At 38.3% G+C, this 17,407-nt stretch overlaps 1 protein-coding gene across 1 annotated transcript; it reads right to left on the minus strand.

Moving 5' to 3' along the window:
* Positions 1–14,676: 14,676 nt before the first annotated feature.
* LOC113278685 lies at positions 14,677–17,407 on the minus strand. The gene is made up of 4 exons (XM_026527454.1): positions 16,708–17,407; positions 15,463–16,623; positions 15,255–15,376; positions 14,677–15,120 (listed from the first exon to the last, which is right to left on the minus strand). Exons 1-4 carry the CDS (start codon positions 17,405–17,407, stop codon positions 14,677–14,679), a joined length of 2,427 nt encoding a protein of 808 aa, XP_026383239.1.

Genomic DNA, 17,407 nt, shown 5'->3' on the forward strand with positions numbered 1-17,407 from the left:
AGGGCATGGCCGTCCGGCCAGTTGGCCTTGTCCCATGACACTTTCCCTAATTTTATATTATTTTCATGATTTGAGGAAAAATATGGAGAAACCGTGAGTTTTGCTCAAACAAGGAAAGTTGACTGAATCAAGGAGTTTTCATGAGTTCATGAAAATAATAAAATAAGAAAAAATAATGGAAGAGGCGTGGGGACCGGCCACGGCTAGGGCATGGCCAGCCGACCGACACGGTCCCTAGACGCCTCTTTATTATTTTAATATTATTATTTTCTCTCTCCTATTTTGTGTCGAATTCCTCGTTTTTCCATACTTTTAATGCTCGTTCGTGCATCATTGTCGAGTACACTTGCACCATTTTCTTGGGGCTTACTCAGTGATGGTCCAGATGCCCGATTGTTGAGTATTTATTACTAATTCGTGAAATTCAGCGGAGAACGATCATGAAACTGAGTAATAAAGATGAGTAGTTATTTATTACCAATCTATAGGATCAGCCGTGGATTCGACTATGGATATAGAATAATAAAATGAGTGATTATTTATTATCAATCCATATGAACAGTTGTGGATTCGACCATGGATTCAGAATAATAAAATGAGTAGTTATATTACTATTCCATGGGATCAGCCGTGGATTCGACCATAAAATCGGAGTAATGAGATGAGTAATTATCTATTACCATTCCATGGGATCAGCCGTGGATTCGACCATGGAATCAGAGTAATGAGATAAATAAATTATCTTCTAGGAATTCAGTAGTGAATGTCACGGTAAAACTAATCTATTGTAGAAGGGATATTAGCCTGTTGGAGCGTCATACCCGTTCTGAGAAGTGCATAGTCAGGGAACAACGAGTGTTGCCGACGTCATGAAGGCATTTATCCCTACAACAAACAATTATGTCCATAGAGACGCCTAAATCTATACACGGTCTCTCTACATAGTCAGGGAACTACGAGTGTCGCCGACGTCCTGAATGTGTTAAGCCCTCTAACAAACAATTATGTCCATAGAACCGCCCAATCATTCTTCTATGTAGAGGCGGGTCTCTCTATGTATTCAGGGAACATCGAGTGTCACCGACGTCCTAAAGGCGTTGATCCCTCCAGTAAACAATTATGTCTAGAGATACGCCCAATTATGTTATTCTACATAGAGGTCATGATGAAATGTGAGGCATCTAACGCTCAGGGGAGGCCCTTTAAGAAACCTATTCATCATGGCTCGTAAAATATGAATCATCACATTCATTCCTAAAGACGTGTCAGAAACATGCAGTATCATGATTTTACAATTTTGTCCTTTGTCGAAAATCCACCATCAACAACAGGAATTCAGAGAGGCGCTAGGGAAAAGTAACCGACCATAATCAAAGGGATAAAATGAGTTGGATACTGGTTCATTTTACAATCGACCCAATAGTCAGGGGACTAATGTTGATACATGAAAAATATTACCCCCTAATAGGGATAGGTAACCCCTAAGGGGATGCTAAACCTAATATGAAACAAAGAGGACTTTGGGACAAAGGCCCAAGTCCACTAAGGAGTATCCACAAGTAGGAAAGGATAAGGAAGGAATTAAAGTAAAAGAAAGAGGTTGTATTATAGAAGGGATGACATTAGTGGTAATTAAGGAGGTTTAGGACATATGTGGCATGATGTCATAAAAGGAAGGGATTTTGGGAAAGTCTATAAAAGGGACATAGTACAATGGAAAGTGAGCTCTCTCTTACCATTCCTAGAAAGTGTTGTCATTAGGTCTGACTAGTACGGGTAGAACAAAAACCACATTTCACCCTTCAACAATTGTTATTACAGGGAGATTGATATGATGGTTGAGACAGGAGGATGTTGTTGATGTTGTTTGTGTTTACTTAGAGAGATAAAAAAAAAGAGATGAAGTTGGATGTCTAGTTGAGGTTTTAAATTGAAGATGCTATGGGTTGTTCTGTTATCTACAGGTTAGGGTTTTGATTGAAGATGAAGATGTGCATGGATTTGTTAGGGTATGTTACAGAGATGAACCTAGGGTATGAACTGGTAGTAATGAACAGCTGAAAATGAACTACTTTTGGTGAACTAGAGATGAACTACTTTTGGTGATTTAGAGATGAACTACTTTTGGTGAAAATGAACAGCTGAAAATGAACAGATGAAGATGGGTTTCTGAATAATGAGAAAGGGGATCTGGTTCTTGGGTCGATGGATTTTGAATCTCAACAAGGAATGATTCTGGTACTAGTTCCTCTGGTGATGAAGTGGTGGTGCTAGTATTGCTCATGGTGGTGATGCTGGATTTGTGTTGATATTTTGAAGCAGGAACAAAGATGATGTTTTTGATTTGATGTTGCTGATATAGGTGGTTACAGAATTCAGGTTAAGTTGTTGGTGGTTTGGCATTGCAGGTTATAATGTATTACTTGTTACCTTACTGTCGCATAAGCAATGGCCCAGAATTCAGTTGGTGGTCGATGTAAATGTGGGGTCTTATTGAAGTTACAGAAGATGATGCAAAAAGAACAGTGTTGATACATGAAAAATAATACCCCTTAACGGGTTTGGGGTTCCCCTAAAGGGGGAGGAAGGTCTAATATAAGACATGGGACTTGGGGACTAAGCCCAAGTCCAATGAGAAAATACCCATGATACAAGAGGGATAAAGAAGGGATTAATGAAGAAGGAAGAGGTTATATTAAGGAAGGAATGACATTAGAAGTAATTAACAAAGTTTAAGACATGTGACATGATGTCATAAAAGGAAGGGATTTTGAAAAATATATATAAGGAAGGACAAGGTACAATGTAAAAGAAAAACTCTCTGTAGCGCCCACAAAACTAGCATCTAACTAATCCAAGAGATTAACTATAAAATGAGGCACTAACGATCTAATTCATCTATTTAAGCAATAATTTCAAAAGTTCTAATCAAAGATTAAATCCAAATCTAAACCCTCTCTGAAATATATACAAGAACTCCTCTCAGATGATACATATATACTTGTAAGTTAATTTACAAACAGAATATCAACACAAAATAAATATAGCGGAAGCCAACTAACTAGCATAACCAACACCTTGAAGCTTTATCGCCACGTGCACATCTTGATCTATCTCTGAAACTGAAAGTTGGAATGGGTGAGAACATCATCCCTACAAGGGGTACTTAGTAGGAATAACACTTAAGTTTTAAGTAAACATCGGCATGATTTGGAAAACAATACATGTTTTCCGAAATATTAAATAATAATACACTGAAAATAACAAAAATATATATGGAACTAACTCCTTCTTGTAAATAATTATTTCTGTGGTGACATTTACACACCGTAGGATTGGTGACAATTACACACTAAAACATTATTTCTGTGGTGACATTTACACACCGTAGGATTGGTAACAATTACACACTAAAACATTATTTCTGTGGTGACATTTACACACCGTAGGATTGGTGACAATTACACACTAAAACATTATTTCTGTGGTGACATTTACACACCATAATAATGGTGAGAATTACATACCTAGATAGTCGTTGGGTTAATATTTGTGAAAATTACACACCTAGATAAACAAGATGCCAATTACACACCCAACTGAGCATGAAAGTATAAATGAAGGAGCGTATCCTATATACCACATATGAGAATTCTTATTTCCCAGCAATTCATAAATACAAACCAAACATTACAGGTCCTTTCCAAATCATGGAAAGATTATAAAAACCCACAGAACTTTCGGAAAATAACTCAAACAGCCGGAAAGATTAAAAGACCCAACATAACTCTCGAAATTTAAATTAAACGATGCATGGAATGTACAACCAAAACCTGCATGAGTTTGTTAACCGTAAACTTTTGTAAAAGAAAACAAAAATGATCACAAAAGAGTTAAATATAAATTCCCACCTCTTTTGATGACAAGCCACGCCTACCTTTTGATCCACGATCCACTAGTTCATCCTTTGAATCGATCGTTGTTAATAACTAACTGTTAATTCACACAATAACTCTAAGAATCTAGCCAAAATGGCTCACCCAAGAATCATACAAGTCTATCTAATGTTTCTAAGCCCATTTATGGTTCTTCACCATTTTATTATTTATCTTTAGTATGTCTAAGGTTTTCTAATTCAATTAGATTGGTTATATAATTTATTAGCTAAGTATTATGAATATCTATAACTTTGTAGAAGAAGCCAAAGGTTAATTCAGACCATAAGCGGTCCAAAACATCAACTTAAGAAAGTCTAGTCCTAAGCATAAGTCTACTAAACCTCCCCATTAATCTAAGGCCCAGTGTACCAGAGTCAACTAATGGTCAAAAACAGTCAAAGGGTCAACTAACAGTTAACGTCTAGTCAATGTCAAGTCTAAATCGGTCAACTGAGTCCAAGGTTCACCGAGTCATTCTTAGTCAAACCTATTCAACTCAGTTTAATAGGGTCAACTCGAGTTAGTCAGATAACTAAGTCAGCCAAACGAAAAATGAGTCAGACTGGCTAAGTTCAGTCAGAAAAGCCAAAGTTTCTTACCCATCTTCAATTCTAATAGCAGTTCAACTTTAATCTATTTCATTACATCAAATCATTCATTTCAATTTAAAGCTCTAAATTGATTTACAAAGGAAATACAGTTTACCTTCAAAAGCAGTAGTTGCAGTAACAATCTTCCACTGAAGAGATTAAACTCCACATACTCATCTCAGTCACACAATATCTCATTCAACTTCTTTAGTCATAGCCTTAGCTCAAATCAACTCTCACAGTATCAACACATTCTCATGCCAAAACATCTATCTCAATCCTTTTCCCTGCATTTTACAACACCACCAAGCAGTACCACTATCAACCTGCAACATCTAATCTCAACCTCAGCCATCAATCCCATACCATCAAAACTCCAACCCGCTCGTCATCTGCACAATCAATTCCATCTTCAACTACCCCTGCACCAGTGAACACTATATTGTCAGTTCAAATCCATTAACAACCTCATCTATATCACCAATTCACCATCATATCTTCACCCACTATTCTACACAATAACGACTTCTTTACGTTCTTCATCTTCGAATTAAAATTCGTTAACAATAGTTCTCTATAACATCTCAACTCCTTTGTCTCAGCATCAACCCATCAGTTCGCCACACTACCACAACACCATCCTCGAAAACACAACCATAGCAATTAAATATTTCCTACAATTTCGGTAACACAAACAATCACTTCACCTTCAATTTTGCAGTTGCACTTCACCATCAATTATACCCCCTTAAAATATTCTTCCATGTCTAACATTCATATAATTCCATTTCTCCAAATTCAGTTCATCACAAGTACATTCGCACATTCTAGTGTTCACTATTACACCAAATTGCAATATTAATTCTAACACACACACAAAACTCAAATCTTAATTCAATAAGAATCTCAAAGACTTAACAATAAATAAAATCACTAAATTAACTAAGAAAGCAATTACCTTGATTTAACTTGTTCAAGCAACTGAAATCATTTCCTCTTTATTATATAGTTTTGCTAACCCCCTCAATAAGCTTACTACCAACATCAGTTCTCAGTAAATTCTAACTTCATTCCCAAACCAAGACTTCTCTAAATCGAACCCAAAACAACAATCAGAATCTTCAATTACCTCAAACGCATCCTTTAATCTTTCACTTAGGACTTCAATTTCATCTTCCAAATCTTCTCAAAGTCATTCTTACGAAACCCTAATTCCAAATTCTCTGATTTATAACTGGTTTAACTTCAAAACCTCAATTAGACATCTACCCAATATTCTTCATCTATCCATAGCTCTAAATATCATCTTCTAACTGTTCAGAACAACAATCGAAAGTACAAACCCTAATTCCGACTCTCTGATTCAAACCCTAGTTGTTTTGCTTCGTAATTAACGACCACACCATCTTCTCAATTATCTATCAATACTACCAGTTGATTTCCCTAAACTAATTCTGATTCACAACTCTCATATCGAGCAGAACATAAGAAGAACAGTGGAAGAAAAGAAGAAAGAAGAAGAAATGAGTTTCTCTTCGATTCGGTTTTGGAGTTTATCAAAATAAAATTATGAAGGCGCCCACAAAGAGGATAAGGGAAGCCAAGGTGGCTAAACAGCAAAATGAATATTTTGCCTTTCAAACAAATCTGACGATATCTTCTTCATCCGATATGCGATTGACACGTTCGAGTTGTTCATTCCGTGTAATTTTTCGAGATCTACCCAAAGATACTAATTTCGTATCTAGATTGTTGTTAGATTAATTTCTATAATTAAAATCTATATTAACTAATGGAGTCATTAGAGGTTAAATCGTCTATTAATCATTATTAGACTTGTCAAATAACGTTGACGAGTTTGAGGGTCCTTACACTCTCTCTCTTACCATTCCTAGTAAGTGTGGTCATCAGGTGTGACTAGGACGGGTATAACCAAAACCATATTCACCCTTCAACATATGACGACCACACCCAAAGGTTCGTGCCTAGCTCATCATGACACACCTAGGAAGCGCTAGCTCAGGTGCGGTAGAAAATCAACTAACAAATCGACCCATCAACAGGGATGAAATAACGGTAGATGAGAATGACGATAGCGAAGAGGAGATACTAGTTCAGGACGCTGTCACGCTACTAGTGGTGCACGAACCCCATAACAGAGAGATAAGCGCAACATAGGAGAAAAGCACACTGGCGACCCACACACCATAGCCACCATCTTTAGCCTTACAAAATGTACGAAAATAGATGGAAGAGGGCTTGAGAAGAAAGCAAGAACTATAAGATTGGATAACATAAGCAGTGGTAGCGGACCAAAGCGCTTCCAGAGAAGTAACGATGGGCGATGGACACAAGAGGGGCAAGTCAACAGGAATATCACAGGAAGAGATGGTGAAATACATAGAAAAAAATTACCACATCATAAAACAAGATAATCATTGTCTCGTAAACATCCCATACTCGACAAACATCCAAGAATATCAATATCCTGAAGACTATGTATCCCCGAAGTTCAAGACGTATGATGGACAAGAGAACACGCGAGAACACCTTAGACGATTCCTATCAGCAATGAATGATAATGACGCCAATAAAAATCTATGTCTAAGGGAATTCCCTAAGTCACTAACAGGAACGACATTCACTTGGTAAGACAACTTAAAGCCAGAAAGTGTTGATTCTTGTCCGACCATGTCCGCACTTTTCCTTGGGAAGTTTTACTCGGCCAAGAGGAAAATCACGTCGATAGACTTGAGAAGGAGTGGCCATCATATAAGAGAAGAAATAGGAAAGGACATCTTGCGGTTCGACATCTGTCACTAGATTGTCACGAAGATATCAATGAAGGAGCGCTCGTCGAAATATGTGTACGAGGAATGATACCATCATTTAAGGGAAGCTTGATCAATTTCAGGTTTCAGACTTTCGTCGATCTAGAAGAAGAAGCCAGGAGGATCGCTGAATGTGTAGAAGAAGTACTTACGAACCTTGACTGGCGCTACGTAGTTCATACTGTAATCGAAGCACCACATAATGTGAGACCCAATACTAACAAGGAGAAAATTGACCAATTTTGAACAGTTGACAGAGGCCAATGGGCTAGGCGAGAATCGAACCCACCACCCCCTCTACCATGCAGCAGAGAACAAACAATTGAGCTTCTGAACCAGTGGGTCGCAAGAAAGGAAATCCAGGTACCCCAACAGTGGTAGATGTCAACAAGATGGACAAGAATGCAACCAAATATTTTCATTACCACAAGAGGTTGGGACACCCAACAATATAATGTTTCGCCATAAGGGGCATCTTCGAACGAAAGCGTGCAGCTGGAAAACTCGGGGTGGAAAAGCAAGTAATCGAATACGATCCCCTCCCCCGCCATTAAACTGCCAAAAGATGAACACGAAGAAACGTAGAAATATGAAAGCTACATTTCTCTTGTAAACATTTCTTTTTTATGGTAAGAAAATTTTGCAAAAGAACTCGTGAATAGTATGATAAACAAAAGACTAAATAAATGCCAAAGGTTCCTAGTTGGTTGAAAAATATACAAAAGGCTATGGGAATGCCAAAGGCACCCGGTCGGCTGAAAAATATATAAAAGGCTACGGGAATGCCAAAGGCACCCAGTCGGATGAAAAATCTACGAAAGGCTATGGGAATGCCAAAGGCACCCGGTCGGATGAAAAATCTACAAAAGGCTACGAGAATGCCAAAGGCACACGATCAGCCGACAAATCTACAAAAGGCGACGGGAATGCCAAAGGCGCCCGATGGGCTGACGAATCTACAAAAGGCTACGAGAATTCCAAAGGCACCCAGTCGGCTGACAACTCTACAAAAGGCTAGGGGAATGAATTATACAAGCGTACTCCCCACCCCATCTGAAAAAAAAGAGGAGGGAGTAGGCGCGTTTTACAAGCGTACTCCCCCATTTCGTTGCATCCATCAAAAAAGAGAGGGAGTAGGCGCGTTTAACCAATGCCTTTCCCACCTCACCCCACTCATCTGAAAAATAAAGGAGGGAGTAGGGGCGTTTTACAAATGTACTCCCCACCTCGTCTCATCCATCAAAAAAGAAGAGGGAGTAGGCACGTTTAACCAATGCCTTTCCCACCTAAACCTACTCATCTGAAAAAAGAAAGGAGGGAGTAGGCGCGTTTTATATATGTACTCCCCACCTCGTCCCATCCATCAAAAAGAAGAGGGAGTAGGCGAGTTTAACCAATGCCTTTCCCACTTCACACCACTCATCTAAAAATGAAAGGAGGGAGTAGGTGCGTTTTACAAGCGTACTTCCCACCCAATCTCATCCATCAAAGAAATAAGAGGGAGTAGGCGTGTTCAATCTACACCCTATCCCATCTCTCCCTTCTCATCTGAAAAAAAGAAGAAGGGGGAATAGGCGCATTTAACCCATGACCTATCCCATCCTATGCTGCTCATATGGAAAAAAAAGAGGGGAATACGCGTGTTTAACCCATACCGTATCCCATCCCACCCTGCTCTTCTTGAAAAAGAAAGACCGGGATAGGCGCGTTTAATCCATGCTCTATCCCATCCTGTTCTGCACACCTGCAAAAAAAAAAGGGAGAATAGGCGTCTTTAACACACGTCATATCCCATCCCCTAATAAAAATACAAAGAGAAAGTAAATAAACGAATAACGAAAAAAGGGACATGCGGATTTAACCCACGAGAAATAAAATAATTAAGAAAACATAATCTGCCCAACACACCACACTGATATATCTGAAAACCAAAATAAAATAAAAATAATTCTAAATACAACAAAAAGAGGGACGGCGAGGAAAGAATAAAAAAACATCAAGATGACTGGAACGCGGAAAACTCTTGTCGCTTCTTTTCGAGCTTAGCACGAACCTCCCCTTCGGCAGTCTTGGCCCGTATCACCTCATCACTAGAAACTCCCACATCCGCAAGAACAATATTCAACGCCGTCTTCCTTGCATAAGTCACATTCGAATTCTCCTCTAGCTTCTCCTCCAGCTGAGAAATTTTCCCTGAAAGATACACACGAGGGTCATTTTGATCCTTCACTTTTGCTAGTAGTTCGCCTAACCATCCCACCGTAAAATTGAGGTTAATCGCTGCATGAATGGTGGTCTCCCAGTTACACATCACCGCGACACCAACATGATCATCCCTCACCCGCATAAGTTGGTAAGCAACCTCAAGCAGGTTCTTGGTCATATCAAGAAGATTTCCCTTCACCATAGGACCACAACCACGCTCCACAATGTCCCTATAAGCTGCAGCAAAAACATATGGTACCCAAAAACCATGAACCAGTGTATAGGTGGAAACATCAACCCCAACATCCGCAACACTCACCAACTTGGGAAAAAGGAACCGAACATTCTCAGGGACTGTCAACACATCAGAAATATTAGGATACCTTTCGAAGGGGTCAACTATTGTCAAATCATTGCTGTCTATACGAGGGCGCTTCACAAGCCCATCGCCTCTAGAAACTACACGTCTCACACCTTCTACACCCGAGGCTTCTGGCTTAGAAGTCTCTTTACGTTTGTTACCCATATCCTACAACCCAAAGAAAAACGCGTGCTGATAAATACCCGAAGGACTCAATAACAAGAAGCGCAGACAAGATACTAACGTCGAAAAAAGATCAATCAAGCGGGGGATCAACAGGCTGGCGACAAGGTGCAGAAGAATAAGAAGACGATACAGAGTCACTAGAAAGACCAGAAAATAGAAAATGAATAACATTGCAAAGGAATGCTCAGATTTATATCAAAAAAAAAAAAATAAAAGAGAGAGGAGAGAAGAAGAGGGGAGTACGAAAACGAGAGACACATATTAAATAAGTAGTTACCTAAATTAGCCTTAGGTACATCCGCTGGTTCGCCACGTGGGAAGGGTCCCACCGAACACTGACCAGTTTGACCCTGATGGACTTATTGATTGCAATACGCTACTAGGAGACACCGGAGCCTGCCCCTTAATATGAATAGTCTTAGCTCGCCGAGGCTTAACAGACGTTATGTGAAGGTGCATGGATAACTAGCCTGTCCCATGATACAACTGAACTCCGAGGTCACGTAACAAATCCAAAAATGAAGGAGTTGGACTACCACCAGTGTTCCGCGGAGGTTACGACGCACTACTCTGCCAAGCCTGCGTAGGATGTAAAGCCGAGGCGTTAACGAAAAAACTGGGGAGAGACAACTGAGCTACCTCGCGTTTAGCCTTCTTGGCAAGGCTCTTGTCAGACCAATATTTCTCAGGAATGTTCAGATACTCTTCCATCAAGTAAGAAGGCGCTGTCCACCCCTACAGGATTAGATGGAAGAGTCCCCTGGAAATGCAGCGCTCAATACTGCCTTTTTTTTAAATAAAAAAGAAGGGAAGAGAGAAGGGGAGAAAGAGAACATACAAGACAAACAATAGCGTCGCGGGGGAACCAATATATGGTTTAGGAACGTGCAGCCGAGGAGGCTTGCGATCAGAAAATGATTTCGACCCTTTTTTTCGGCCTTATGGAATCATGACCCTCGGGAGGATCCCAGGAAGTCACAAGTGGCTCCAGAAGACGACCTTTAGTACCCGATATAAGGTGTTTTTCCTTGGATATAACATCATCAAGCTTAAACCTTCCAGATTCATGCAACACTCGAAGATCCTCATGAGATAAATCGTTGGGAGCGGATGGGTCTCGCAACATAAAATTCAAAGATCGACGATGCAGAAGGAGTAGATAATCATGAGCACCATCAATAAACGCTAAAGGGCGCTCAAGAATGGGTTGCTGGAAAAAAAAGTCAATTCCTCGATCACTCAGACACACCGACACCTTGAAAACAAAGCGTTCAAAACTGGCAATAATATCCTCAGTTTCAGAACATCTCGAAGGTGGAAACCTTGGAGGCACCCCATGATCAAACCCAACTTCCCTAGTTACACAGTCAGGATTGTAAGACACGGAAACAAACTTGCCAGCATGAAAACCAAGGAGATAACCAGGTAACACCACCATCACTGAATCAAAGTCCGAGTCATTTAAGACCTGCATCGAGTTCAGATCCATAATGAAGGACGAGGTGAAATCATGATACGCTGGACCTGATCAATTGTCATGATAAGGGAAGGGGTCAAAGCTCTTGAACACATCTATGTACTGACCTATTTCTCCCTTTGGCACCTTCCCCTTGCCCAAAGAGCCATCCGCGGATAACCATAAGAAACGGGGACTTTCTTAACAGTAGCATCGTGATAGACGCATTTATATGTATATTTTCATCTCTATTGTGTATATTGTTAGTACCCATTTTTGTACTTATTTTGGTATGTTATCCCTTTGTAGGTGTTTTTGGAGAAATAAGCTTTTGCGGCGAAATTGACTTGAAAAGTTGTTAAATTCACCTGGGAGGACATTTGCTATTCGGAATCTCATTTTGGATAAGGGGTAACCAATTTCAAAGCAGCTACTAAACACAGACCGGGACTGGATAGGAGGGCTCCATTTCTTCACGTTTTAAAAACAAAAATTGGCGGGAAAATAAACACGTTTCTGGCAGTTTTGGTGGTACTGATTTGGAGGAGTTTGAGGTCGATTAAACCTATGATTTTCATAGGGTAGACTCCTTATGGGTCTAGGAATCTAACATGGGTGTTGAAATCGATTAAAATTGGCTCAATCGACGGATTTTCATCTCAACATCAAAATATGGAAAGTCACGTGTGTGACCAATTTTAGGACATTTTAGAGAGATTAAAGTGCTATAAACCTTCCCAAAGATTTTTATCTATCTAAGGAAGAGTTTAGAATCAAAAGGAAAGCTCAGAAACGCGTAGAAATTTTAAAACAAGAAATTGCCGCAACTTTGCCGTGAAGAGAAAGGAAGAGATTTTGGAAGATTCTGGAAAGATTTAATCGGTCCTTTTGGTATAAATAGATTGGTTTTATCATATATATGGGTTGTCGAAAGTTAGGGAAAGTTTAGAACACCACATAGCCGAAAAATCAAAGTTGAAGAAGACCCACTGCTGCTGCTGCTGAAGAACACGAAGAACATAAGACCCACACAAAACGGTCGCAGATACAGTCTTATATTCAATTACAGAAAGATGTTTCGTTTTTCACTGTCATTGCTTAATACTTTCAGCGACCATTACTTTCCTTACAAAAATCTTTTTGTGACTACAACTCGTCCTTCTTAATAAAAACACCTTATTTTAGCAATGAAATCAACTTTTGAGCATATTTCTATTATGAGGAGCTAAACCCCAACACTGGGATGACGGAAGAAGCCATATTTCACGCATGTGGTAATTCTAATAATTTTTTTATGACTATTTGCATGGATTTAATTGATTTATGATTTTTATTGAATGGGTGTGATATTGTTTGAGGATGTATGCTTGGTCAATGTCATTGCTTTTCAAAAATCTACTTTTGGCAAAGAATAAGAGTCCATATTTTTAATATTTGAGCTATACTTGATTGGAGTTATTATTTGAATCACATGAATGGAATTTGGTGGAATCATGAGTCTCAGTACTTTTTATAATCTTGACCAAAACATTATTTTTTCTAGTTTTCTAAATTAAGTCTAAAAATTATTCTTCACAAGTCCGAGTTGAACGAACTCTACTTATCAATTTTTACAACAACTTTAAAATCACATCACATCGTCTTGCTCAACATCTTCTTCACGATGGACTGCTAAAACATGAGGATCTGATGCGTATTCAATAAGGTGCTCCCAAGACCACTGATGTTAATTTTAAGTTGTATTAAAAAGAGGGATTCGATTCTCGAACTTGTGAAGGATAAATTTAGACTTAAGTTAAACTCAATAATTAAATAAAGTTGTATCAAAAATATAAAGAAAACACCGAGACTATGGATTCCACCATTAACCAATTAAGTGATAAACTCTAATCAATAATCATGCAATTTTTTTCTTTTAAAGTGATTCTAATTTTTGCCTCTAATAGATTTTTGAAGTAATAGTTTTAAACACAAAGCATGAAACATCAAAAGTTTTAAACCAAGCATGTTCCATTAGAACAACTCACAACTACTCAATAAAAATCAATTTTTCTATATTAGTTCTATGCAAATTATCATATAAAAAATTGCAAAAAATAATTAAAATAAAATTATACCACTTTTCATGGAAAAATGACTTCCTCCGTTGCCTCGGCTAAGGGGTTTAGCTCCTCATATTAATCACTTGCTCAAAATACATGTTTATAGCTCAAAAACTGATTACAAGGGAGAAAAGAGTATACTGTAGTCGCTGGAAGTCTAAAACAGAAAACTAAATCGTTGCTGAAAGGTTTTAGTGACTTCAGACAAGAACGATAAAAGCTTTGTGCAGTTGAATATAAGACTGCTTCTCCGACACATTATGTGGGTCTTATGTTCTTCGTCTTCTTCTTCTTCAGCAGCAGCAACAGAGTTTCTGTACTCGATTTTCTTCGCTTCTCTAGTGCTCTAAACTTCCCCTAAAGTATTCCTTTCCCTTCTTAGGAATCTCACCACCCTATATATACTCAACCGGCCAATCAAACCTCGATGAAATCTATGTTTTCTTTGAGCTGAAGTCTCGACAATTTTCCTTCCTTATTTTTTTTCTTTGCTACGCGTCTTATGAGATGTTAAAGCTTCCTCAATTATACATAATCCGTATCTCAGGATAGTGTTAATTATAGAATAATATCATGGAACTTCTATATATACCTACCACCAAATCTCGACAGCCAACTTCCCTGCAAGTCACGCAACAGAAACTTCCCTTTCTCTGTTTTTGATTCTACCGGGTTATCTAACCCAATTCAATCAATCCAAACCAATGTAGTCGATCTCGGATTCCGGTTTGTCTCGGTCCCGAACGAGACACTGGTACAATGTTGTCTCGGGGAGATTCCGTTTCCAAATCTCGGTTCCAACTTTTATATATATAATTTCTACATATGTTATGATATAATGAAATACCATCAATCCAACAAAAAATGAACAAAAAAAAACACAAAAATGGAAACACTTCAGATTTAACTAATTAATCCAGAACATATCTAAAATGTTACTTAAAAGAGAAACTAGTACAACTTCAGTTCATTGTCTAAAATGTTACTTAAAAAAGAACATTACAGTGCTAATCAACATAATTTGAATAATCATAGATATCATCATCTTGAGTAACTCCATCATTCTCAGCAACGAGTAGCCCTTTTTCAGTGTCCAACATCAATTCATCGGTATCATATCCATCATACTCCGAGTCGGTTGGAAAAGTAGACTTACTTCGAGAACTACAAGCACCTCCACTACCAACTGTCTCACGTTCTTCACCCACTGTCTCTTGCAAATCATTGAAACTTACATTATCACCTAGCACATCCAATTCATTCAAATTTCGTAAATCCAACCATTCATCATTATCATCACGCTCCTCCAGGAAAATAGGATCATTTGCTTTATCATCATCGTTATATTGTTGGATTTCTATGTAACGACGCTGAAATTTCTTATTATATTGGATAAAGACACTATCATTCAACTTCTGTTGTTTTATGCGATTTCGTTTTTTCGAGTGCAACTGAAATACAAAAGATAGTTGTCATGAGAACATAGGGGTCTGCAAGCATGTTATGTTTCCTAGTTCAATCATATCTCCAGTTGTTATGCATATTCAGAATATTACAAATCATTGCAAAAGATTAGAATACTTACATTTTGAAATGTGCTCCAGTTTCGCTCACATGGGGAAGCAGAACAAGTAAGACTCAATATTCTGATTGCAAATTTTTGCAGGTTAGGCACATCGATTCCTCCAAATGTAATCCACCAATCATCTGTTATAAATACAAAGAAAATAGTTATAAAAGATATGTAACAGAAATGTAATATAACTTTAAACTCACAGAACAAATAAGCTTACGAGGTTGATCCTTGGTTCTTCTTCTTTTGTAAGATGGACTTCCCAAGATTCCAACAGCATCAGCATACTTTCTCAATTCACTTGTTGCTTGATCAAGCTCATCTTCATTGGGTATAAGCCTTTCCATAGCTGTATGAAGTCCCCTTTTGATTTCTATGTACTTTTCATTACTATCCATTTCATAAGTTTCAATTTTGTAGAATATGGATGGATTCAAATAATATGCAGCACAATGTAGAGCATGATTGAAGTTTTTCTTCCATCTTTTCTCAAAGCAAGCATTAATTACAGCCCAAGTATCATAATCTTCGCTGAAATTCTTCTCTAATTGATCCCTTGCTATTCTCATTGCATCATAAAAACAAGGCATCGTAGGTTTGCGCTCGATATCCACTAGCCTTACAACCTTAACTAAAGGCTTCAACACACTACAAGAGTAATCAACATCTTCCCAAAATGTACTACTTGTAACAATTTTAAGTGCATTAATTCCAACATTTTCTTTTGCAAATCTACTTTTTGCCCACCTATCATTCACAATCATCATTTGTAAAGGATTTTTATACTTTTGAAGACTTTCTAGTGTGTAATACTGAGTTGCAAATCTAGTCTTTGTAGACCTATGTAAGTCTCCACCTGTCATCTTCCTCATCAAGCACAACACTTGAAAATGAGCATAAATGTATGTAACAAGTCTTTTACCTAGAATGACGGCTGTCCTGATTCGTGTAAGCTTGTCACCAAGTTCTTCTAGCATCAACTGGACACAATGAGCACCACAAGGAGTCCAAAATAGATTTGGGTATTCAAGCATTAAATCCTTCCCAGCCTTTTTAAAGTTTGAACCATTATCGGTAATGAACTGAACCACATTTTCTTTCCCAACATCATTAATTACCTCCTTTACAAGCTCACGTATGAAATCAGCATCATTGGTTCTATCTGACGCGTCCACAGACTTCAAGAAAACTGACCCTTTCGGACAATTCACCAAGAAGTTGATAAGATGTCGCTTTTTCCCATCTGTCCAACCATCGGACATAATAGAACATCCATACCTCTTCCAATGTACCCTAAATGTATCAACAAACTTCTTCATTTCTTCTAACTGCTCCTTGAAAAGATTTGTACGAATCTGATGGTAAGATGGCGCGGGCATAGCTAACATAACAAAAAAAAAAAAAGGCATAAGTAACAAAACAATTAAACCAAAAGTAATAAAAGATTACTGAGAGCACTATATACCTTTCCCATATTCACCAATTGCATATATCATTTCTTGGAAACTTGGACAACGAACAGTATTAAAAGATATGGAATTCTCAGTCATCCAAGCTGAAATGCTTTTCCATGCATCTTTCAGTAACTTCTCTTTCGCTGAACTGTTTCTTTCAAGAGTGGCTTGCTGAGTTTTATGGTGGTCTGTCTGCATGAGTAAATCTATTGGACCCCTATAATTACTCTGTCTCTTGAATTTTCTCTTCCTCTGACTCTGAACAACTTCTTGACTACCACTAGCACTGCCCACATTGGAAACCTTTTCAACTTCTTGCACATCAAGGTCCTCATTATCAGTATCAGCATCAGACTTCTCATCAGATTTTGTACGCCGATACATAGCATCAACATCATCCCTGTGAGATTTCTTTAACTTCTTTATATTGTCAGCTAGTCTAATTTCATTTATAACTTCAGCTGATGCTTTCAAACATGAAGAAACATTCCCCCTGATTTGTGTGATATGCTCCTTAAGCCTAGTAATTCCACCACCACGCATTTCTTTGTTACAAAGTACACAACTTAGTTTCTTCGGAAATGCAGGGTCTTTACATTTAGCCCATTTCCATGATGGATCTTTATTTTGAGTCTGAGTAGAGGATTGAGGCAGCATTGATCCACATGCAGTGTTTGAGGTGTTCGAATTGGATGCATTGGAAGAATCCAT

The sequence above is a fragment of the Papaver somniferum genome, chromosome 5 (assembly GCF_003573695.1).
Source record: "Papaver somniferum cultivar HN1 chromosome 5, ASM357369v1, whole genome shotgun sequence".
In the NCBI taxonomy this organism is placed as follows: domain Eukaryota; kingdom Viridiplantae; phylum Streptophyta; class Magnoliopsida; order Ranunculales; family Papaveraceae; genus Papaver; species Papaver somniferum.

Coding starts and splice junctions, on each gene's coding strand:
- LOC113278685 (XM_026527454.1), bottom strand. CDS start 17,407: ATGGATTCTTCCAATGCATCCAATTCGAACACCTCAAACACTGCATGT. Junction 16,624..16,707: donor AATTGGTGAATATGGGAAAG/GTATATAGTGCT, acceptor TTGTTATGTTAG/CTATGCCCGCGCCATCTTAC. Junction 15,377..15,462: donor AAGAACCAAGGATCAACCTC/GTAAGCTTATTT, acceptor TATTTATAACAG/ATGATTGGTGGATTACATTT.